Source organism: Dromaius novaehollandiae, chromosome W (assembly GCF_036370855.1).
Source record: "Dromaius novaehollandiae isolate bDroNov1 chromosome W, bDroNov1.hap1, whole genome shotgun sequence".
NCBI classification, from domain to species: domain Eukaryota; kingdom Metazoa; phylum Chordata; class Aves; order Casuariiformes; family Dromaiidae; genus Dromaius; species Dromaius novaehollandiae.
In genome coordinates this window covers 20,199,749-20,222,853 of record NC_088130.1, presented here as the reverse complement: position 1 = coordinate 20,222,853, position 23,105 = coordinate 20,199,749, and the positions used below count along the sequence as shown (strand labels likewise).

The 23,105-nt window shown below is 46.7% G+C and overlaps 1 protein-coding gene across 1 annotated transcript; it reads right to left on the bottom strand.

Moving 5' to 3' along the window:
• Positions 1-12,662: 12,662 nt before the first annotated feature.
• On the bottom strand, positions 12,663-14,457 carry LOC112978746 (growth arrest and DNA damage-inducible protein GADD45 gamma). The gene is made up of 4 exons (XM_026092423.2): positions 14,295-14,457; positions 14,065-14,166; positions 13,740-13,953; positions 12,663-13,337 (listed from the first exon to the last, which is right to left on the bottom strand). The coding sequence occupies exons 1-4, from the start codon at positions 14,345-14,347 to the stop codon at positions 13,227-13,229; spliced, it is 480 nt and encodes a 159-aa protein (XP_025948208.1). The 5' UTR covers positions 14,348-14,457; the 3' UTR covers positions 12,663-13,226.
• Between the last annotated feature and the right edge of the window lie 8,648 nt (positions 14,458-23,105).

The window sequence follows — 23,105 nt, the reverse complement described above, 5'->3', positions numbered from 1 at the left end:
AAAATCAGGATTTGGCTCCCCATCAGCACCCCGCTTCTGCGAGCATCAGCCCCAAAGGACAGCTGAGACTCCCCAGGGAAAGGTTCTGGGAAGCTCGAGGACACATTTTCCCACGCTTTCCCCCTGAAATGGCAGAACTATTCAAGCTACATTTTCAGAAAATGCAGCGTAACAGGGAAAACTGCAACTTCACTTTGCCCAAACGTGAGAAGGGGGGGAGGAAGTGGGGGCCTTATAATGCCAAGCTTAAAGAAACGCACTGGCAGTTTAAGGCATCCTACGTGCATAAACGTGTGGACTGGCATCAAAGCAATTAGCACTGTTTTAACAAACTTTATTGTAAGTGCCTTGCAGATCTTCAAGACAGCAAAGTACCTAGTACAAGGCAGGCGCTTCCAAGAAAAGGATAGGAAGAGGTAGGAGAGTTGTGCTAAAAAATGAAAAAAAAAATTCTTTACTGCAAGGCCCAGAAGCTCAGCAGAGTAGCTGTCACTGAAAACCTTCTCTGAGGTTTTTTTTGGAAAGGGTAAGTGGTCCCTAAGTTTATAGGTGTCTAACTTTTGGAACTCGGTAGTTATTTTAGCAGCAGTGGGTTTTTGAGGGGTCACACTTACTAAAAAGCATGCAAGTTCTTTGAAGAAAATTGTGAATTGTAACAACGCATGCAACAGCTACGTTCTAGTTTTATGGCTCTTAACTGTTTCATTTTTAATTTTGGCTGCATTACTGCCATGCCAGAAAAGGAAAAAAAAAATGCCTTTGTCTTTCCCAGGCGGCGTGACTCCGTGCGTGGGTGAGCATGCAGAGCTGGAGCCGCCGCTCGCGTGCTTACACGCTAGACGCACTTGTTGACTGCCCATCCTTCCCGAGGAGGGAGCGAGGGCAGCGACAGGCAGCCGTGCAGGAATGCGGAGTACCCAGCGCCGGTGCCATGCTCGGCTGCAGCCCCCACGCCAGCCTGAAACCCTGCGGGAGCACCCAGTGCCCAAGGCAGACTATGCACCTTGGAAGAGTGGTGCTCCTTCTCCTTCCAGGGGGAGAGTCAGAAACCCGCTCCCCTGTTTTCTATTTCACAGGAGAAAATCAGCAGCTGCCCATGGATTGAAGTGAGCTACTTGTAGTGTTTCCACAAGGGAATCTAGTATTTCAACACTAAGACCTAGGTGTTGTCTGTAATTAAAAGCACACCGCAAAAGTAAACACAGAGAGAGCCCAGGGACAAGCAGCAGCTAGGAGAGACTGAAGACGACTAAACCATAAGAAAAATACTGTGAGCTTGCTGTTCCAGTGCTACCCAAGAAACCAGGGACCAGCTTTGGCTACGTGTGCCCATAGATTGCAAAGGGGCGCGCAGCTCTGCCCAGGTCCCACGGGTTTCCGATCCTGCAGCGACGTGGACTGCAGTGACATGCCGCTCCTTGTAGAGCGGGCTGGAGGCGTCCTCAGCACCGGCAGAGTTTTACTCATTATCACACAAACAGCCGGGAAAGTCCTGGGTGGGATAAGTCTCGCAGGACTCCGAAGCATCCATGCAGTCTTCCAAGGGAGACGGTCACAAGCAGCCAAATTTAACCCTCATCCAACTCCGCTGGATGGAGCGGAGCTACACCTAGTCCGGCCCAAGGTTTAATGATACTAAAGCGAAGGACCCCATCGCTCCTTTTTCAGTAACAGCAGGCTTTCTCTGTGAACCGGTGGCAGTTTGCATTCAGGGCCTGATTCTTCTTTCCGAGTTTGCACTCTGTAACATCTTGCTGTACATTAATGCATCCATAAAGGAATTGCTAACTGAGGCCTCAAGCTTCCTTCAGCTTCTGCAAAACCGAATGTTTCTCCAATGTCACTGCATGGTCCCAGTAATTAGCAGCACCACATGTGAGGAGAAGGCTCTTGTAATCCTTGCTGGGTTTTCTGTGGCTTTGGCTGCAATGTCCAGATCAGTTTGGCTCACACTGGAAAAATAATGGTCCAGCAAATGAAATCCCCCTGGAGAAAGTGCAGGGCTGTTTCACTCTGTGAGGAATCCTGCTAATGAAAGGCTCGTGCTCCCCAGAGTGAGGGCCAGTTTAGAGTTAACCCTTGCCTGGTCCAAATCCTTGTCTGCATAGAGCCACATTTAGCCACTTCACCACCCAAAGTTGGCCAAGAGCTGGACCGTTGGCCATCATGCCACCGTGGGGTCTAGGTGGTATAAAACCTTCATACCTGGGGCTATTCGGGCAGGACAGTTAGAGCAAGCCTCCAGCTGGTGAAATTACACCAGAAAGCAACTGGGCTGGCAGAGGGAGGCAGAAGGGTGAGCCCAGGGAGCACTGTGCCAAATTCGGGCCCTGAGCCACACGGTCGGTGCTCCTGCAAGGTGCAGGGCAACCTCACCCCAGGAACCAGCGTTTCTTATTCTCGCCCAAATTTCCAAATTGCTGTGGATTTAAACCTCTCAGAACGTGCCCACATCCTGGTCATGCTACATCGTTTTTTACAAAGAGCTCTTCCCACCTTCAGGAGCACTTGTCTCCTCTCTATTTCCCAACCATACCATAAATAATCTCTTTCTGACCACATACAGATCTTCACTTATGGTGTCTATGAAGGGTTTCTGATGGTAGTTTCCACTTTCATGGAAGATGTTCCTCCAAATAAAGTTTCTCTCTCATACTGTGTTTTAAGTTACAATAAATTGTGCCTGGGTTAATCAGATACTGCTGAACCTTATTACTCATCCTTGGCAGTAGTAAGGCTGTTGTGTTTAGCTTTTTTGGCTTCAGTGGCAATAACAGGCATTAAATAATGATCAGACTACTACCATGAAATGCATACATTGAACTGCAATCATTTTTACTTAGTAAGCAATATGAATCTCCCCGACTCCTCAAATATGACTTTTACCAGAATAAAAGGCCTTCTTTTCAGGCAACTATAAAAGCAAAGGCTTGCAATCCACTCACAGAAAGGCATACTCGTAAGTGTGCTCATTGGGCCCTTGCAATGATATCCCTGCCTTTGAAAGCAAGGAGGAAATATAGATTTCCCTTCCACTTTTCTAATGATGAAAGGATCTATGGAACCAGACTGCAGCGACATGACTTAGCACCTTCTTGGACATTTTTTTTTTAAACATTTCACCTCTAAACTGCTGGCAATTCTCTTTTGCTGCATTCCTGGAAGTAGAGTCCTTCTTCAGGGATCTTTCTGATATGCTTTTGACCTGCCTATTCATCCACTGCCCGCATCTGAATTTTAAATCCTCAGCTCTAAGCACAGTGTATGTTGACAATGGTGACGCAGTCTCAGGCACAGGAAGCCCCAGGACTGCTAGGTTTCTAAAGCTCTCATATAGGGGAAGGATCCCTATATGCTTGCCCTTCTCTGATACTTTTCTCTGGGCATCTGCTCTTGGCTACTGTCAGGAACAAGATATTAGGGTGGAAGGACCTCTGATTTGACCCAGTATGGTTAGATAGTTTCCTGAACGTGCCCAAAAAGTCAGAGGACATTCCTTACCATTTCACTTACATAAATACTATAAAACATAGTTCTGAATGATTATGTACTGTTACAAGATTATCTGCTAGGAAGAAAACATAGTGTCTAAATAAAACCACAAAAATAAGCAGTGGCAAAGATGTGTTATATTAGCTAATCCATCTTGCACATGTACAGCATACCCTATGACTTTTCTGTGATTTATCTAAACTAAACCTTAGTTTTAAATATCGCTGTGACACAGCATAGGAGAGACAAGCATCAGTACCTCCAGCTGGTATTTTAAAGAAAAAAAATTAATATGAAAAATTATTAAAAAATAAAAATGCTCCAAAACCAAGTGTAAGCAGCTGGAAGGACACTGAATCTTTTAAGAATAGGTCACACTTCAGAAATAACTTCATACTTCTTCTCTAAGGAGTTTCTTTGTAAATTAACAGCTTAGGCACCAATAACAGCATCAATGAAGGAACTCAGATGGTCAAATGCTATCTTATTCAACATTACTTGCATTTTTCCAATTGTGCAGAGCCCATATCTGCTACTTGGAAGCAGAAAGTTGGTAAGGAGACACTGTCTTCAAAAATGAGAAGTGCTGGCAGCAGCACACTTTTAACAGGGATGATTATTGCAGGCAATTAGGCTGCATAATTACCCTAGGAGAGGAAATCATCTGCTGCTAAGAAACAAAGAAACCTTAGTTTCTAGTAGCAGCCCTACCAGCTGATGTACATTGCCCTGAAAAGCTTTCCCCATCATTTATATAAGTGTATTTGGTAACCTCAATTGCAGACTATATTCAGTTTTCATTTCAGTAAACAATGTGCCCATGGCAGATTAAAATATTACTGCAAAAGCTGAATCAGGTGGCTGCTTTCTACTGCACTTACCAGAAAAGGAAATTTTATCTCCAGCTCCAGGAAAGGGCCGCAGCCTCTTAATTTTTCCCCTCGTTGTCTGAATTTCCTTGCAGCTTCAGCTTGTTGGAAATCTACCTGGTGATGCTATCAGCAGATGAATGATTTGCTCAGTTTAGAGAAATCAGCTGGGCAAATCAGGCAGGTCCCTGAGAAGCCTGGAGCAGCTCACCTGGACCTTCCTGATCCTGCAGGAGGAAACCACAGGGCCACCTCTGTGTGTGAGGGCTCTGCAGCAGCAGTAGCAACGGTGGATGCGGGCCTAAGGGGGAGAAATGCAGGTTTGCGAGGTGGGGAACAGTTCTTGCAAAATGCCCTTGGCCAGCCAAGGCTCAAGAGGTAATGCCAGGGCTGCATGGACTTATTATCATAATTAACACTCTGCCGTTTGCTTAGAATGACACACCACGGTGAGCTATTAGTAATTCAGGTGAAGGTACAGCAAGGCCAGTCAAATGTTTGCCTCATAAACAAAGCACCGCACTGGGCTTCAGTTGCACACGGCTGATCATCTCAGCCTGACCTGCTGCGGCCGGGCTGCAACAGGGTCCACGAGCCCTGGAGCTGGTGTCCTCGGGACATGGGCCCTGCAGATGGCTGTGCATGGCCAGAGACTGCTCCTGAGCATTTGGAAAGCCTCTCACAAAAGAGGGTTTTCTGGAGTCCGTGGTAAGTTATGAGTGCACACCATGACTTGACATCGCTCAGGGCACTGAGTCAATCTGATCTACTGGCCACCTATCTTTGCGGATCTTATAGGGCTTAGTTATCATTGAGAGATCCAGCCCTGAGGCAAATTTGGGCAAATATCAGCCACCTGGTTCACAAATTGTGCGCAGAGATCTTTGTAGGGGGTCCAGTGTTGTGATCATAGGTGCAGGACACCTGCTTCTGCCACCAAGGCTGCCTCTCTGGCTCCGCTTCTCCAGCAGGAGTTTCTACCACGTCCTCATCTGGCCTAGCTAAAGCACCGCTTCGCCCCTCTGGCAAAGCAGGTAGAGAGCAGCATACACTTCTCATTGTTTAGGTACAGGAAAATTCGGATGTCAAAACTATATTATCCCATTGCTTTCAAGCACACCTCGCCACATTGCCTTTAGGTGCTCTGCAAGACGAGCTTTTGCCCAGCTCTCGCTCCTTCCTGGCTTGAGCAAATCCCGCGTTACCTCGTCTGCTCCCGTATCTCGAGTGCCAAGTCATGAGCCCTTGACACCAGTGAAGTAGCAGTTCTTGAGGAGAGGGGCATGACACAAGCACGTCTTTGAAAATGTAGCCCAGGCCCCATGGGAGACGCGGGGGTAGACGAGGTACCAGAGTTCAGTAACCCTTCACATATTTTCCAAGCGTTGCTGCCATTTTTCCATTAAATGACCTGCCCAAGGGGCAGTATGTAACAGAGCCAGGCCTTCATAGCACAATATCAAGTGTTTTTTTTTTTAATATATATATAAAAACAAGGCAAGTTCGCAGAGAGTGGTGAGCCAGGGAATTCCACCCTGCAGCAGCTTTTCAGTAGTAATTTGTCTTCTGACAAAAGATAGAGCAGAGCATACGGTGACAAAACACAACTCTGTTTATGTATGTGTGAAATCTGAATCATCTTGCGTCTCCTTCCCATGTATATACGCAGCTACCCACTGTGGAACACACATTTACGGGGGACGTATTAATTTGTATACATACTGTGAGGGTACAGACCCTCTGTTTAGGCAAGCGCGTTGTGTCTCTGATGTGTTCTACCTCTTGTAGAGATGCGCCTGAATTATTTTATGAGTACAACTGCCACGATTCGTTGCTAGTACTATTTATCCATTTAGTTATTTTAGCTAGCCAGCTCCTCTAGTGCTTCTCAGCAGTTAGCTCTAAATTAGGAATTTTTCACATACTGCACATTAAGCTCGAAAAACTCGTGTTTTGAAGTGAAAAAAAAATCAAATGGTACATTAGCATAGGGATAAATACATGATATCCTTCCCAATTAAACAATATTTGAGCGTGTGTTATGGGCCATAGCGAGTGGCTATGTGCTTGAAACCTGCTTTAGAAATGATAAAAGCAAACAAACAGCGGCAATTTTCTTCATTTATTTAAATCAGGACACCAGATTCTGGATTGGGATTTTTTTTTTTCCCCAACGAGCCGCACGGTCCACCTTTGCTTTAAGTTACACGTGTGAGCCAGGTGGCTGGGGAGACCTGGAAGGGGTTCTGCCGCGGCGCTTAGCAGCCAGACGGCGTGCTGCTGTTGCACAGGGCTCCCAAGCACAACCGGGCGCCTGTTTGCGAACCCGCGAGATGCAGCCCGACTTCACCGACCGGCAACCGGCGTGAGGACAAGGCCGGGGCCGGCGGAGGTGAGCGCTGCACGCAGCCCGCCGATCGCCCCCGCGGCCTCCCCGCGGGGCCGTGGCCCCGTAACGCAGCCGAGCAGTGCAGACCGTGGGCGCTCAGCAGTGCTTTTTTCTTCGGCAGTTCATTTGAAGGACTTTATAGCCTAAGTGGAGCAGTATGGAAGACAGAGAGCGTTTGTGTTAGCGAAGGATCCTGCGGGTCCTCTGGAAAAAGTGAAACGCTTTACCGCCTTTCTATTTTTAGCCGTGTCCAAGCAGCTTCCACTTAACTTTCAATAAAACTCTGACCTTTGGTGGCCTGAAACCATCTATAATGACAGTATGCATCTTTCTTTTTAATGTATTGACTCTTAAATGTAGAAAAACAGCCTACAGGAAGGAATTTGCTTTTCAGGTAGGCCCACTTAAACCATAGAAAAGACATACGGAAACGCTAGACACGACAGACATTGACACTGATGTCAGATTTATAGTCTCCCGTTCAGTAGCTGTCATCTCCCACTGTGCAAGAAGATACATCATCAGGCGCTTATCTGTACTAAAACATGTTTTGTGACATTGTCACAATTTACCCAGGTGATTCGGTGCGCTCTGTAACATCTTCTCTTCAGGCACAGTCCTACTCATCCTTATGTCATCTGGAAATCATCCCCAAATGTTGCATGCCATTACGTCTACGAAGATGGTCCAGCCATGCTGAGATTGGCAGCCGAGGGAGACGGGGTCTGCCCTGGTGGTGGCTCCTCAATGTGTCCCCACCGGGTCCCCACAGGGCAGGAGCGCTGCTGCGGGGCCGGGCTCTTCCCAGAGAAACCCCATGCCCTGAGGCCGGGTAATGCAGGGGGATCAGGAGACTCGCTTTTAAACAGGGGAATAAAACCTGAGGTTTGGTGTAGAAGTTTTTTGCTATACACCTCAATAAGCCGACTCGCTGAGGAATTTTGACTCCGGCTCCCAATGAGGATATAGGTATCTGAAGGTGGGTCTAGGCACCTAGTTTTTGGAAATCAGATTTGAACATTTCAGCCTCCCGTATAGGCATTTAAATGGCAATTACCAGGCACCATTGCTTCCTGCTGACTTCAGTAGGATGCTGGTCTCCAGTGAAAGCTAGGCCACCTTCACTAAGTGCCCCAAAATGGGGAGTAGGAATCTAACCTTAGATTCAAAGGTCTGAAAAGCCTTAATTTCACAGTATGCTGGAACAGTGAAAATTTGCTGTGATAACGGAATTCATCTTGGGTTTTCTTCCTCGAATTTTATCACACTATTCTGCCATAAGTTATAACCTGTGGGAGTTTCTATAAGAAAGCAGAATAGCTCTTTTCTTCTTGAAAAAGAGCGTGGGGGGCGGGGGCAATGAGTCAGAGCATGCAGGTAATATTAAATCACTCAGTAGATCACCTGATATAGCTCTATAGTTTTCTCTCAGTTGTACACACTGCACGTAAATCACCAGTGTGCATTCGTACTAACTTTTCAAATTCATGATCTTGGAGTAAAGATAGCTCCAGGGAGAGGACTGGGTGCACAGAGGAGAATAACTTTGTGTTCCTTCCATGCATAAAAGTCAGAAAATAAGCATGGCAAATCAACCGTATGCCCATGCAGTGGGAGGCTGGAGGAGCTCTTATAACCAATGTAGCTTTAATGCTTTGGATCTAATTATGCACTTAAAGATATCGATGCATCCAATTAATGCTTCACATACACTCCAACATTTTGAATGTGGAATGTAAGGATATCTTGCTGCAGGATACTGAAGAATAATAGAAGTATTCACTCTTTCAATATGACGTAATTACACATCAAGCATTTACTAAGCTTTTCCAGTATCCTGTCATTGCTTGTTCAGACTTTACAAAGTGAGCAAATCATACCTGCCGTGATGGAATGGATAAGGAATGAGCAGGAATCCAAGGCCATTTTCACAAAAACCTCTAGAAAGCATGGCTCCAGTTACGCACACTCTCTGTACGGCTCTGTCTTTCTGCCAAACTCGGCTTTTGCCACTGCTGCTTAAACAGATGCCCTGAATTTGAGATCCTGCAGATGTATGGCCATGAGCACAGCTGACCTCCATGTGTGTCCCTACAAGGAACACGATATTCACACATCCTTCTCCATGCATCTCTCTTGATCACACATGCAATGACGCTTGCTTCCAGCACTAATATATTTTCTCTGCGCTTGACATGGCGTAACCTGGGCACACTCTGCTCGTTCCTTTTGATGACAGGGGATCTGGGAACAAGAGGTAATAGATCTGTTGACATGAATCACGACTCCTTTACATATCTGACGGTGCAATGGCATGTTTCCGCCGTTAGCACTTTTGCAAAGGCTGGCTCCTTGCAGAACATAGGTTAATTCAAGCAGCCTCCACCTACGATTAAAACTCCACCAGTTTTGCAGAATTTGAAGCCTGCAAGAGGGTATATCAGCTTTCCTTCCCTGAACATCCAATGCTATAAACCCTTTTGGAGCAGTCCTCCTAGCAGATGCACAGATTTTATGGCCACATGATGCCGTGCAGCAGTTTGCCTGCCTCTAATACACTTTTTATTAGCTTCCTTTTCATACTTCCGACTCAAGAGCAAAGAGAAAGCTTTGTTTTCAACAACTGTGTCCTGTGTGCCAATATGCATTTATATTCTGATAAGACAATAAGTCAGTTAACTCAGTATAGTATATACTAAAAGAATCAGGCATCTAAGGCAGAGATCAGAACTACAAGAGAGGAAAAATTACTTAGAGTGATGCACAGAAGTGTAACAGGAAGAAAACAGAATTAAGGGAAGGAAACAGACTGCATATGAGGGGAAATTCTTGTCAGTCAGCACTGTTAGATGGGGGAATAGATACCCACATGAAGAAATGTAAACCATTGCTCAAGAAATCTAAAATGAAACTTTATATACCGCTAAGCACAAAACTGCACTCACAAAAGTATAGGCAGGACTACCTAAATAATAGTTCCTATGCTTAAAAACCTGTGATTATAATGTTGAAATACACAGTTCTGATCACTCTGCAGCACATGAGTGGGTGGCTTCAGGTGCAGATCTCCTTGGCTACAACAGACCTCCTGGTTAAAACCTGCACTCCGGTGAGGACCTGTACAGCCCTGCCTCCCCAAGCCCCAGCAAAATCATCTACCTCCGAGCTGCACCCACTGTGCCTTTCGCCCCATAAGCTCTTCTGCACTTTTAACTAAACCTCCCTTTCTTCTCTGGCTCCCACCACAGGCACCAGCACATCTACCGTGGCTCCACCACCTCTCCCATCTGCTCTCGCACCCACAGTTGCTCCCAGCCTACCATGGAAAGCAGAGTTTCATGAGCAAAGCACTGACTCCCCGACTCCAAACAACCCGGCACCGGGATCCTGCCCATCCTGCCTGTCGCTAGGCTGGCTCGTCTCCTGGCAAGCCACCTTTATTATTAATTACTATGAACCTCAGTCTCTCTCCCAGATCCCCCTGATATAGCCGTCTTGCCACGGTGTATGAAGACCCCACAGCATGGAGGATGCAAGCCCTGTGGAAGACCTCACAGCAGGATTTGCTGGTGCTATACACCTTCAGTAGCTCGGGCTGGGCACTTCTGTTTCCCGGGAAGGTGAGCGATGTGGGGCACACCGTTCCAGATGCGAGCAGTTACCATTCCCTCTCCCATATACCTGGCAACCCGCCCTGGACATCTGGAGAGGCAAACAACATCACCCGCCGAGCCGTTCCCACTACAGGCAGCAATACCCTTGTCCACTGTCTATCTTTAACAAGTGTATGGCTGCTCCTTGCACTGTTGTATAGCTGAGCGTGGAAAGATGGAGTCTGCTTGTATCAGTAGGTACCAGCTGCTGAATTTTTGCTACATTAAGTAGTGTTGATCACTGGAAATATTTGCAGCAGTACATAGCTTGCAAGTTATATCTGTCTTTGGTTGCAAAGCTGTATTAATAACATTTCCAGGCTGACGGGTTTAATACTATTTGCGTTACACTGTATCTGCATCGAGCCAGAATGGATTTCAGTAGAATTGTATGGTCACTAAAATAAGAAATTGTGTACTTCTCCTAAGGCACAGTTTATAGCTTCCTAGGACTATCGGAAAGGCCAAGGTCAGCCTCCCATCTTCCAAAGGCCTAGAGGCAACATCCTGACAAGAGTATTTTGGTGTTGCTTCATTAGTTTCATTGCTTGCTGTGCAGTATGTTTATTCCATGCAGGCTGGAAGGTTAAACTTTCTACCAGGTACAACCATCTGTGCCTGCAGTCTCGGCTACCAAACTTGTCACATATTTGTTTGCTATAATTGTTATACCTGTTTCAGAACTTCCTTCAATCTTATCTACTCAGCCATTTGTTTGAACTACTCAAGGCTGCAATGTACTGCTCATACTTTGCAGAAAAGTTGATTTCAGGACACTTCATTTTAATCTGTTCTTGGCCCAGCATACTGAAAGCAAAGAGCAAAATTCCCTTTCTTAGCTGTAAAACCACTGAAAATAAAGAAGCCTGTATTTGCTCATGCAAAAATATAAAACATTAATAGGGCATCCAGACTTGATAAAAACTGGTTTCCATTGGTGTGTACTGCAGCTCCTGGAGCAGTTTTTTTTTCTCTGAGCTCCATGTGACTTTTCTCAAAATCCTGTAGTGAAGACAGTCAATGAGTACAGGTTAAGTAGAAAAACGGGCTGCATAGTAAGCTCTTCATCTTACATGCAAGAAAGAGTATTTACAGGTCTGAGTTCCTTACAGTTTTTTGCTTCAGCTTAAGCTCTGGTGATAGTCATCATACTGTATCATACTATATAGTAACAAAGGCCAGTCAGCACTAAATACCTAGAATACAATGGGGCATATTTCAGCACAGGAATGTTAGGACTGAATTTCAACTTCCCCTTTCAAGAACAATGAAACCAAGAGCAAGCAGTTTCCCAGAAACCACAACTGTAAGTTATTCCATGTAGAGATGGCTACTTCTCTGCAAATGCTAGTGTCAGTCACAGCAAGCCCATCTAGAGGAAATGTAATTGTGATACCACATATTTTTAGTGTCTATAGAGGAAGTGAATAGTTTAGCTTTCTTACTCTCTGGAGAAGGATTAATTACTATGCTGTTTAATGTTGTTAGAGCACAAATATAGACTGCACAGAAATGGGAAGTCCATTGCTAGGGATGGCATTTTCCCTTTTAACATAAGGCAAGATCCATCCACCCCTATTAACTTTCCATGACAGGATCTCTAAAAAAAGGCCACACAATTCTTAAAGTGTTTTGAACTTAATTTGAAGTTGTCATGCAATTAAGTTACACAATTGCCTTCTGGAGTGACAGCTTCTATTGTTACAACATATGGCAATCAGACAGCAGCTTGTGGCAGATGTGATGTTTATTCAGTATTAGCTAGTTTTAGATTTAACTATGTCATTCTAATCAAAGCAAATGCTAGATGTTTTTGACATCTTAGGGTTCTGCAGACTCCCATCATGTTTAAACTGCTTTTGTCAAGTTGGAACACTGCAGCTCTGAATGAGTCTAAGTCATATTTAGCAACTAATGATGTAATTTACTGGAGGTCTGTATTCCAGAAAATCCATGTTTCTAACATGTATTGTGTTCCTTCGGTAGACTACAAAGACCACCTATTACAATAACTGAGCTCATTAAGTATGCAGCGCCTTAGTCTTGCAAGCTGTTGCGATAAGCAGCTGTTGCAAGAGGGTGAAAGGTTGAATTATCAACTTGGAAAGCATAGCTCTTCATTCAGCCAGCCCAGGAGAGAAAGTATTTCAGCAATAACTCCATCGCTACAGAATATACCTTGGACTACAGCACGAGTAAAACATCACTGGTATTTCAGTGACATGTTTCCCCACCCAGTAAGCAAGACACTCCCAGAAATTAATTGTCAAAAATTTATTATGAAAGCTTCAATAGCAGCAATTTCAGTAAAAATTATTGCATTATTAAACCAGTTCTGCAGAGTGGCCCAGAGGCCTGTTGAAGTCTGTCTGCTTAAGAGTCTCTGTATATTTGTCTCAGTAACCAGTCTCAAGTAGTCCATCAAATATTGAAACTTTCCTCTCTTCATGTTTTGTAGACAGCACCAACAGTTCCTAGTTACAGTATTCTGTCCAGTCCTTCTGTAAATTTTTGGCCCACTTCCCCCAACCTTCTCTGCCTTCTGAAACGGCTCCACTTGACCAGGAAACTTGCAATACTTCTTTCAGTTCCATGGTATGTCAGCCTCCCTGCTGCTGCAGCCTACCAGGGCTCACTGCTGGAGCGAGCTGGTCTCTTCCTTTCTCCTCAAGAGCCCACTGCGTGCCAGTCTGAGCGACTTTAATCCAGTCTCTTGACCAGGCTAATCCATGGAATCAGCAGCTTGTTGCACACTTTGGTGAACCACCACCACATTGAGAATGCAACAAAGGTTTTCAACCTCCCCAGTGCACCAGATCCCCATCACTCAGGCAGGGCAATAGTTGGCACCCAGTCATTGACATTTCGGCTCTCTTCACAAAACAAGTTCAGCTTTTCTAGAGCTGGGTCCTTCCAGCCATCTTCATTTGGGTTCTGTCAGAGGAAAGAAAGTTGCACACCATAAGTACAGCCTGCCAGCTGAAGTCATCACAGTATTTACAGAAGCATTAGCATAATAAGCAAAGTATTTAACTGGCTTCTCTGTCCTGATATGGGCAATGCAGGAAGCACTGAGATGTTACCCTTGTAAGCAACAGGGGAAGTCCACAGTTATAAGAAAAGCAGCCTGGTATTACTCAACTAGTTTACTCTGCAGCATGTCCTAAGTCCCCTTTCCTTGCCCAAGAGGGGATTTAGGGATTTAACTACCTGCAGCAAGTCAGCATCCCTCCCCCCCACCAAAGGCTCTGCCTGCCCCCAGCAGAGAGCCTAGCAGAGCCAGCACAGTCCCAGGGGCAGCACGCAGCACACCCCCCGCCTCTGGGGGACACCCACCGTGATGAGGATGCAGTGGAGGTCCCGCGGCTCCCCAGACTCCTCGCTGGGCCCCACGATGGCCGCCAGCTTGGGCACATCGTTCACCCGCACGATGTCAATGTCATTCTCGCAGCAGAAAGCCTGGATGAGGGTGAAGTGGATCTGCAGGGCAATGTCCCCCTCGTCCTCCTCGTCCGTGGCCAGCACGCAGAAGGCGACATTGTCCGGATCGCTGCGGGAAGGGGGAAGCAGCGCGTTAAGCCTCACGGCCGGCACCGGCGGCCCCCGCCGCCCCGAGCGCCCGCCGCCGCCGGCCTCGCCGCCCCGGCCCCGAGATACTCACACATTCATCAGCTTGGCCGACTCGTAGACGCCGGCGGTGAGGCAGCCGCGGCGCTGCGCCGACACCAGCAGCTCGTGGAGGGCCTTGCCGGCGCCCTGCATCCTGCAAGCCGGGGAGAGGAGCACAGAGTCAGCGCGGCGCCGCAACAGTCCGCAACGGTCCCCAACGGCCCCAGCCCCGCGCCAACGGCCCCGCAGCCCGCCCGCCGCTCAGTCCCGGCCGAGACGCACCGGTCGTGGCCCTCAGGCACAGGCTCCTGTCCGTGGACTTCCTCCAGAGTCATAACGGCAACGGTTCCCCCACGCGCGGCCGCCAATAGATCCCAGCGCTCCGCTCGCCACACAGTCCCCAGTCAGTCTGAGGCAGCAGCTCCGCGGCCGCCCTATTTATAGCCCACGCGGCTGCCGCGCCGGCAGCTGGCGGCGCCTCGCGGCCTCCCATTGGCCGGGAGGGGAAGGGGGGGCATTGTTATGCTAAACGGCGCGCGCCGAGGGGAGGAGCGGGCTGGCTCGTGCCGGGAGGCCACGTGGGGAGGGGGGAGAGGGGGCGGGGCCGGGGTGACAATGCGGCGGGGCCGCTGCCTTTGTTGTGGTGTTACCGGGCAGACTGCGGCGGGGGCCGCCGGCGCCCCCCACCGGGGCGGCACACGCTGCCTCCGCGCGCCGCCACGGCCCCGCCCCCGCCCGCCGCGCCGCGCGTGCCGCCCGCGAGGGGGAGGGGCGGGGGCACCCGGCTCCAACGGTCTCCGGCTCCTCACAGGGGCACCGGCTGCCACGGCGACCCCCGGCTCTCCTGGGGGCTCCCAGCTCCTCTGGGGGCTCCCAGCTCCCCCAGGGACCCCCATTTCCCTCGCAGGACCCCCATCTCCCTCACAGGAGCCCCAGCTCCCCCACTTTTCAGCCTAAAGCACAACCCCGCTCCCCCATTATTCAACCTGTGCCTGTCACCCCTGCACTGCACCCCGCGCATAGGCTGGGCCCAGGCCGCATCCAGGCCTCCCCACTCGCTGCCCAGAGCCCGCCTCGGGGCAGGTGCCCCAGCCCCAGGGGATGGTGCCGAAATGGTGCCAGGTCGGCTTCGCACCTACTGCGGGCTGGCGCCGGGCGAAAGGCTGCCTGGGTGCTGGGGAAGCTGCACCGGGGCGCCTGCGGCGGCTGCGAGCGGTCTGCAGGTTGGGGAGTTTAATGATTAAGTTTTCCTGGCACCACTTATCTTCCCAGTTTATCTGCTTTGCAGCCCTGGAGTCGCAGCGCTGTCTGCTGGGTGCGTGAACGGTGGCAGCTAAATGCAGCTTCTCCTGTCCTGCCGTCGCGCTACGGCGCTACAAAATCACCCGATACCGACAGGGCTGTGCCAGGCACAGGAGCCAACGCGTGCAGGCTGAACACTGTGTGCCGTTCCTGAAGCAAATTCGCAGAACGCTTCATGTTTACTCTCCCACTTTTGGCTTGCTGTAGCAAAGGGGGTAAATCTATAGAGGACAAAATACAAACCTGTTGTAGGAGAATGGGAATCAGGGTGAGAGTGGGACTGCGCGACCTTGTGGCTTTTTGGTTTAAATGCTACTTCGCCAAGTAATGAGGAAAAGGTTTTGTTGAAAAGGTCTGAAATTAAACATTAAATACTCAGTCTGCCCTATTTGTGAGTGTGCATTGCCTTCTGGAAAAACGCAAACTAGTTTTATGTCAGTTGCACCAATGCTATCCATTTCAGTGGATATGGGATTTTTTGCAGTATATGATCTACCTACATTCCTCATATCACTGAAGACTGTTGAAAAGAAGGGAGAAACTCTGTTAATATTAACTGCCTCCATCACTAGCTAGTGAAAAGTAATTATGGCAATTTCTTTTCAAGACTTAGAACTGAAAATCCCAATAGTGCAACAAAAAAGGGAACACTGATTTGATTTCAGTAAAGACAGATGCAAAATGCTGCCCCCAGGAAGGAAGAGGCCCTTGCAGCAATGCAGGCTGGGCGCTGTGGGGCTGGGAGCAGCTCTGCTGAGAGGTCCTGGGTGCTGGTGGGCAGCAAGCTGGGCACATGCCAGGCTGTCAAGGGACGTGGCTATGCCCTGCTGCTCGGCACTCGTGAGACCACATCTAGATGCTGGGTCCAGTTTTGGGCTCCCAGCACAGGAAAGACATCAATAAACTGGAGGAAGTTCAGTGGGGGGGGCGCCAAGCTGGTAAGGGCTGGAGGAGCTGTCCCGTCCTGCAGGCTGAGGGATGGAGCTGGTCCAGCTTGGAGAAGGGATGGCTCTGGGAGGACCACACAGCAGCCCCCCAAACCCTACAGGGAAGTCATCGAGAAGGTGGACCAGGCTCTTCCCAGCGGTGCATGGCAGGAGGATGGGAGACAATAGGCATAAGTTGAAACAAGAGAGGTTCAGACGGGATATAAAGAAAAACTTTTTTCCCCCATAAGGACAGTGAAGCAGTGGAGCAGGCTGCCCATAGACCTTGTGCAAGCTCCATCCTTGGAGGTTTTCAAGCCCCAGTGGGATACAGCCTTGAGCAACCTGGTCTGGCCTCATGGCTGACCCTGCTGTGAGCAGGAGGGTGGGCTAGAGACCTCCTGAGTCTGAATAGTCCTATGATCCTGTCAGTCTGATTTTAAAACTTAGTTTTCAGCAAATGGGGATTTTTTTCAGTTGAGCTTTACTAAAAACCAATTTAATTTGGTGAATCACTTAAGCTTGAGTGTATCTTTTAAAACTAATTTAGTGTGAAATTTCTATCGTTGCTGAATTCAGATCTGAAGCTGTGTGTCAGAAAACCAAGCAACAGTAGAACAGATTTTCCCGTGATGAATAAATTAGATCTAAATATTACAGGGTAGATGAGTCCCCATGTCTTTTCAGGCACTAACATCTCATCCTAGGCTGCCAGTTAGTACTTGTTGTCCCCTAATAGCACCAAGTCATTTCATAATGGCCATGGAGAGCCACCTTGAGGCAGACTTACCATCTATTGCAGACCTGAGCTGGATACAATCCAGAAGGTTACAAAGATTTCTGTAACCTGTTGCCATCACTGCTACCTTCCCTGAAGTTACATCATCCCCTTTTAAATGTGTGGTGTTATTTAAGCCCAGACTACAGAGATGTCCTTTCAGTACTTCACTGGGAATCCTAGATCAAGCAGTGCGTGGGTTAGAAATTCCTACTTGATTTCTGACACTAACAATGTATGGTATATACTGCCTTCTGAATAGTTTCAGCCTTTTCGAGTACCATAATTTCACAAGTATTCCTCAGACTGAGCACTTTAATGGCTAGCTGTGTTTCTCCTTCCAGTTCTTTCTAGTTAGTGTCCTGGGTATTAATATAAATGACAGCATCAGGCCCCTGCAGTCATCTCTTAGTGAGCTTCCATTTTAAATTGATGACAACAGCAGGGTCTGTCAGATACATCTGACTTCTTCAAGCACGGTTCTCCGTTGATATCTGCTGAATTCTCAGAACTGAGGAAACAAATATTTGTTCTAACTATTAATTCTCAAGCCTAATGATTTTTTTCATTCTGCTAACATGCATAGACATTGCTGCTACACTGAATTTGCTTGAGCGGGGCATAAACTCTCAGTTCATTTACTTTTAAAAATGTGTGAAAAGTTTCCAGAAAATTATTTTTAGGTCCATATTTATGATATGGCAATTGTATCCACTTTTATTAGAATGAAGCTTAGCATAATATGTACAGTTCATTCTCAAAAAGTAAAAATGCTTCATAAGTTTGCCTCTTTTTTTTCCCTAAATGGATAAATGAGAAGGAATGCAGAAGCATAGTTTGAGTGGTAAATAGCTGCTTCAGATCTCGTATGAAATTGGGCTAGCCACATTAAACAGTAAAACTTAATTAATGTATCTGTTAGGAGTATTACAGGGCTTATTTATGATGCACTACAGCTTCAATGCACAATGAAACAGGTGGAAAATCCAGAGCTGATTCAGTGCTTTGAAAGATGCTGATTGCAACTATGACTTCAATGAGTTTCCCGTTACAGTGAAAATAAAAGTTACCTAAAATAGATCCAAATTAGCAGGCAAAAGCAGCTCATAGTGGGTAATGGTGCGTATGTAGTAGTATATACATATGTAAGTAATAAACTAATTTAGGCAAAAATATTAACCCCTTCACATGCAAGCTTCCAATTTTGGCTTTAAAAACCCTTGGCCATGGCACAGTTATGTTTCGGTAGTTGGGCACTTGCATTAGGGCTTCCTGTCATTGCAGTTCTTGGCTCGCTCCATTACCCCTGGGTCTCTCAGCACATATGGTGCCAAGGACCACAAAGCATCGCTAGACGCTTGATCCAGCTTATGTCGAGTGACAGTGTCAATGCCAGACCCCGGCATAGCAAAGGCTGAGTTGCCTGGCAGTTTTGTCCTCCACAAGGAAGGGGAAGGCATGTGCCTGGGAAGCGCTGGGGACCAAGCATTTCCCTGCCTGCAGCCAGGGAGGGCAGGAGGAGAAAAGCATGGCAGGAGCCGGCGGGGGAGAAGGGCAGAGGCAGCCGGGGCCAGGGCACGCAGTGGAAGGAAAGGCCACTGGCAAGCTGAGAGGGAGCTGGTGTGAACCGGGGTGGGGGAGAGCCCTGCCTGCCCCTGATCCTGGCCCGGTCCCCTCTCCGCTCTGAAAGACGTCATGCTCCTCTGGCACGATGCCTTTGACGTCTGATGAACAAACTCCAACTTAAGTGGAGGCCAGGCTCTGCTGCTCATTTGCTTGGTCATTTCCTCCTATAACTTTAATACAATCATTAAAAAAAAAAGAGAGATCAGACATCCTTTTTATTTTTCAGCATTACTGACTGCGAACCACAGCACAAGGGTGCTGAATGTTTTCATCTGAAAGTGGAAGGTACATCCTCCGTTATCATGGGGCACCTGAGCACACTTAGGTGTACTTAAGTGTCCTTGATATACTTTTGAGCCAAAAACTGGACATCAAAACTTACTTCTACAAATATAGGTCAGTACTATCTATCCGTTTGCTGGAAAGCTGATAGGCAGTGGGTCGCAGAAGGATCAGCTGTCGAGTGCTTGAAGCCATCCTATGGACCCAGCTGGGTATATCATTTGGCAACAGTACTCAGACGTGGATAAGTGGATTTTGCTGCTATATTTGACAGCACTAGTATAATGCCAGTGCTGCTTAATCATGTTTTCCATAGCATAAAAAGGCTAGCCTACAAACCTTTGTTTACTGGCACCCTTAGCACATCACTAAATACCTCGTGGTGAAATGCAGCATTCAAGGTAAAACTGTGACCTCTGGTGGACATCTAAATTATTACGTTTACAAAAAAAAAAATTACTGATCCACTGTCATGCAACACCTAGATTCAGTTATTTTTATATCCTTAATGTTTTAGATGAACTTTTTTTTTATTTGACACCAATATTTCCTGCATGAAGAAACTGATCTTATAAAAAAGTCAGATGAAGAGTAATGGGGAAATAGTGGCCCATTCAATCATGACAAAGGCAAGTAACCTAAGTAGAATATGACAGATACACCTGCAATGTTGGACAACTGGACAACAAACATGTTTTTGTCCCAGTTAAGTGAGGAAACTCATAATGCATACCCAAATGAAGAGCAGCGGACTCAGACATCACAGTTCAGCATAACTGAAAGGAGACCCGAACCTTACACATCAGAAAAGTCAAGCAAGCAAGTGTAACTGCCAGCCCTGCATGGGGCCCTTACATTGCCACCGCCCGTCTGGTGCTTTCCTGGTTCTTGCTACATACCTGAACTTCCCATCACAAGACCATTTTCACCAAGATTTCTTAGCCCCTTTGGTTTAGTTTGAGTACCCCCAAACTTCAGGTCTTTACAAATCTGTGAGACCTTCTCCTCTTCCTATTACAGTCCTCCATCCAGTCCTCCAAATTTGCAGCCCTCTTATCTGGGGATCCTCACCTGACAAGCTTCTTTCTCCAGATGCTGCATCTCACAGGTCTCTCCACCAAACCTAGGAGTTTTAGGGAAACTAGAAGCCATATTCCCCTCAGCCTTCAACTACAACTCCTCAGGCTAAACCCAAGCTGTCTTTGTGCTTCTCATCAGGCCAATAGGTCCCCCTGTCTTTGTGTTATTTCCTCCCACTTGAGAAAGAGGAGTGAGCTAAACCTGACACAGATGTTGCTGATCCCTTTGCGTAATAAGACAGGCAGCTCACGCTGTTCGTACGCTTTAGCCATCAAAATACCAGCTGCCAAGATCAAAGGTCCAAGTTCTGTTAACAGCAGAGAGACATTTAACTTTAAAAAAGCAGCGAAGTGAGACTTTTTGTAGCGTGATTTTTTTAATACAGAAACCTGCACATTACAAGTCTCAGTTGAAAAAAGACACTGTGAGAATGGAAGCAATATTCATCTGAATTAAATGTTTTACTGTTTTTTACAAATGGAGTATTTGCACAAATATAACTGAAGTGGTGTAGAATGGACACTATTTACCTGGCTACATAGACCTGACTATAACAGCACATGTAGTGCACTCAGCCCGGAGCCCTTATTTCTGTCCTCTTTTCAGATTTTGAGCTAAAAAGGGTAAAAGCACCCCTTGCATTAATTTTTGATTGCTTGAAATTTTGTATAGGCAATGGCACACTGCACTGACTAACCAAAAGAGTTTGTCTGTAAGTGTTGCTGAGCGCACACTGTTAATGCATTTTTCCTCCTGCAGATGCTATTTAAAATGAAAGCAAGAAACCAGAAATGTAGATCTAATAACAGAGGAGCATCTTTCTAATAAGAGGTGAATGTTTCTCTCCTGCTCTAAGAAAAGAAAGGATGGCTTTAGAGGTTTTAAAGAGGATGGCTATTATTAGTCAACTCTTTCCTCTTATATAGGTGGGAGGTTGAAAGAACTAATTTTGAAAACACATATTTGGCGTGAGTGAGAGCCTTCTTCAAGGAAGAGCCAAGGATAGCAAAGGCCAAGGGGAGTGAAGAAATACTGCACCCAGCAATTCACAGGGGAGGATCGCTGCACATACTGCCTTGTTTTGCTTCAGATACCCAGCAGCCCTTACCAGATACTGTGAACAGACATTGCTGGCCATGACACCTTGCAATTAGGCATCAACTAAAAGCATCAGCCAGAATAACTGGAAGTTTGGGATTGGGACGTGAGTGACAATCCTTGAAATCGGTTGGGTGAAATGGCTCCTTCATCCATTTCTCACCTCAAAACACAGTGCTATTTTTCCCCAGCAGATCTGCCTTCTCTGGCGCTATTAAGCAGAAGTATTCTGCAAGTTCAAGCACTTTTTCCTCCAGCAAATGATTTACTTACACAGCTGCTTAGATTCCTGTACTGCATTTATCTAAGCTATGTGATGCCTCAATCAAAGATAGTCACATATGTCTTGATATAGCATTGTATATTTGGCTTTCATATTCTAAACAAGACATTTATCTCCTGCCCAACCATCTACACCAGAAAAGTTACTGAAGGAGTTATTGATGGGTACAATATACCAAATAATGCTCCTGAGAAACCCAATGTAGTTTGCCGTTTCAAAAAGAAAAAAAAAGGAAAAAAATACCCCATGAAGTACATTATAAGGAAAACAAAAAACAAAGCAGCACCTAAAGCTAAACTGACAGTGTTTGGTGTTCAGAATACAACTTCTATTGTTACTTTACTTCTATCATTATTTTACTTTTAATTCAGTTGTGGAAAAGCTGCCTAGTAGTACTAATCAGCCTGATTAACTTTGGGATTCCCTGTTTTCTTGTTGATAGTGGGCCTGTCTCATCCCAACTGCAGAAGAGCAAAATAATGAAAAAAGAGGGGTGAGGGGCAGGTATCACATCTGAGTGAAGAAGAATAACCTGTAAGAACACAGAGCCAGGTGTGATTTAGGACTGGTTTGATTTTGACATTTTCTAGTTGTTTGCGGCAGCATAACGCATTGAGGATTTTACTTTTGTCAAATGTTGTCATTCTGTAATTCCATCCCTTACACTTGCATTGGAAAACCTTTCAGAAAGTTCCCTGTTCTGGATACTGATGACAAATTTTGTTTCCTTTTTCTGGCTTTAGGCCTGTAACTTTCATTGCCCATCCTGTATTCAGGCTGTGGCGAGCATGTCTGGGCTGGCGAGCCTGCTGGTGCCAAAACCTTCATAATTCACATCACACAGAGAGCTGAGCAGGGCAGCCCGAAGCAGCTTGCGGGGGATGCTGATAACACACATCAGGAGGCCGTCACAACACCCCAGCTAAATAGTCCCTCAGAAACACTGAGAGGCATGACTTATTTATTTATTTATTTACTTTTAATTAAGAACTGCTGAATGCCAGTTTTTCTTGGCCATGCCTTCTGTTTTTCAGCCCCACATTTTATCGAGGCAAATCTTCAGGATCCTCTCCTGGGATTTCCAGGTGTCTGTAGGAGCAGCCACTGAAGCCTTATTGTGCATTCACGGCAGCTCTGATGGGCTGCTGTGTGGCTGGAAATCCTAGACATATTCACAGCCCATATGTACTGTGGCTGCGTAACACCCAGCTCAGAAAATCCCAGGGTTTTAGGCCAGACTGGACAGATTGTGCTTGCATGTTCGGTCGAACTCTGCGTGCCAGGAAGTCTGCAGTGTCACATTTGCTATTCCCGAGCACATACCTTTGTCCAGGAAAGCCTAGAAGCCTTACTTTGGACTATAACTTCAGACACTCAAGGTTAGAAAATTACCTAAGTGATGCCAAAAATAGTATTTGCTAATAATTCAAGCAGGACAAGGGCAGATCCAGCATCAGAAATTCCAGTTCCCAGCCTTCGTCCACTCAGTACTGGCAGCCTCTAGCCTCTGCTGGCAATACTCTCAAGTGAGGCGCAGCTACAAATAAAGCTGGGAATTTCTTGTGGGATAGCTGTTTTTCATCTGCACTTACCTTAGTCCCTTAGCATATTTTTTCTGCCATATCCATTAATTTGTTGCACAGGGGCTCCTCTGTCAGTAGATTAAAGCTACTGAAAAAAGTCTTGCTTTGCCAGCTTTCCAGCCCAACCAGATGACG

What these genes read in the sequence shown, in the direction of transcription:
- LOC112978746 (XM_026092423.2), bottom strand. Translation starts at nt 14,347, where the DNA reads ATGACTCTGGAGGAAGTCCACGGACAGGAGCCTGTGCCTGAGGGCCAC. An exon ending in GTGCCTGAGGGCCACGACCG is followed by an intron (nt 14,167 to 14,294) that starts GTGCGTCTCGGC and finishes CCCGGCTTGCAG; the next exon opens with GATGCAGGGCGCCGGCAAGG. An exon ending in TCGGCCAAGCTGATGAATGT is followed by an intron (nt 13,954 to 14,064) that starts GTGAGTATCTCG and finishes CCCTTCCCGCAG; the next exon opens with CGATCCGGACAATGTCGCCT.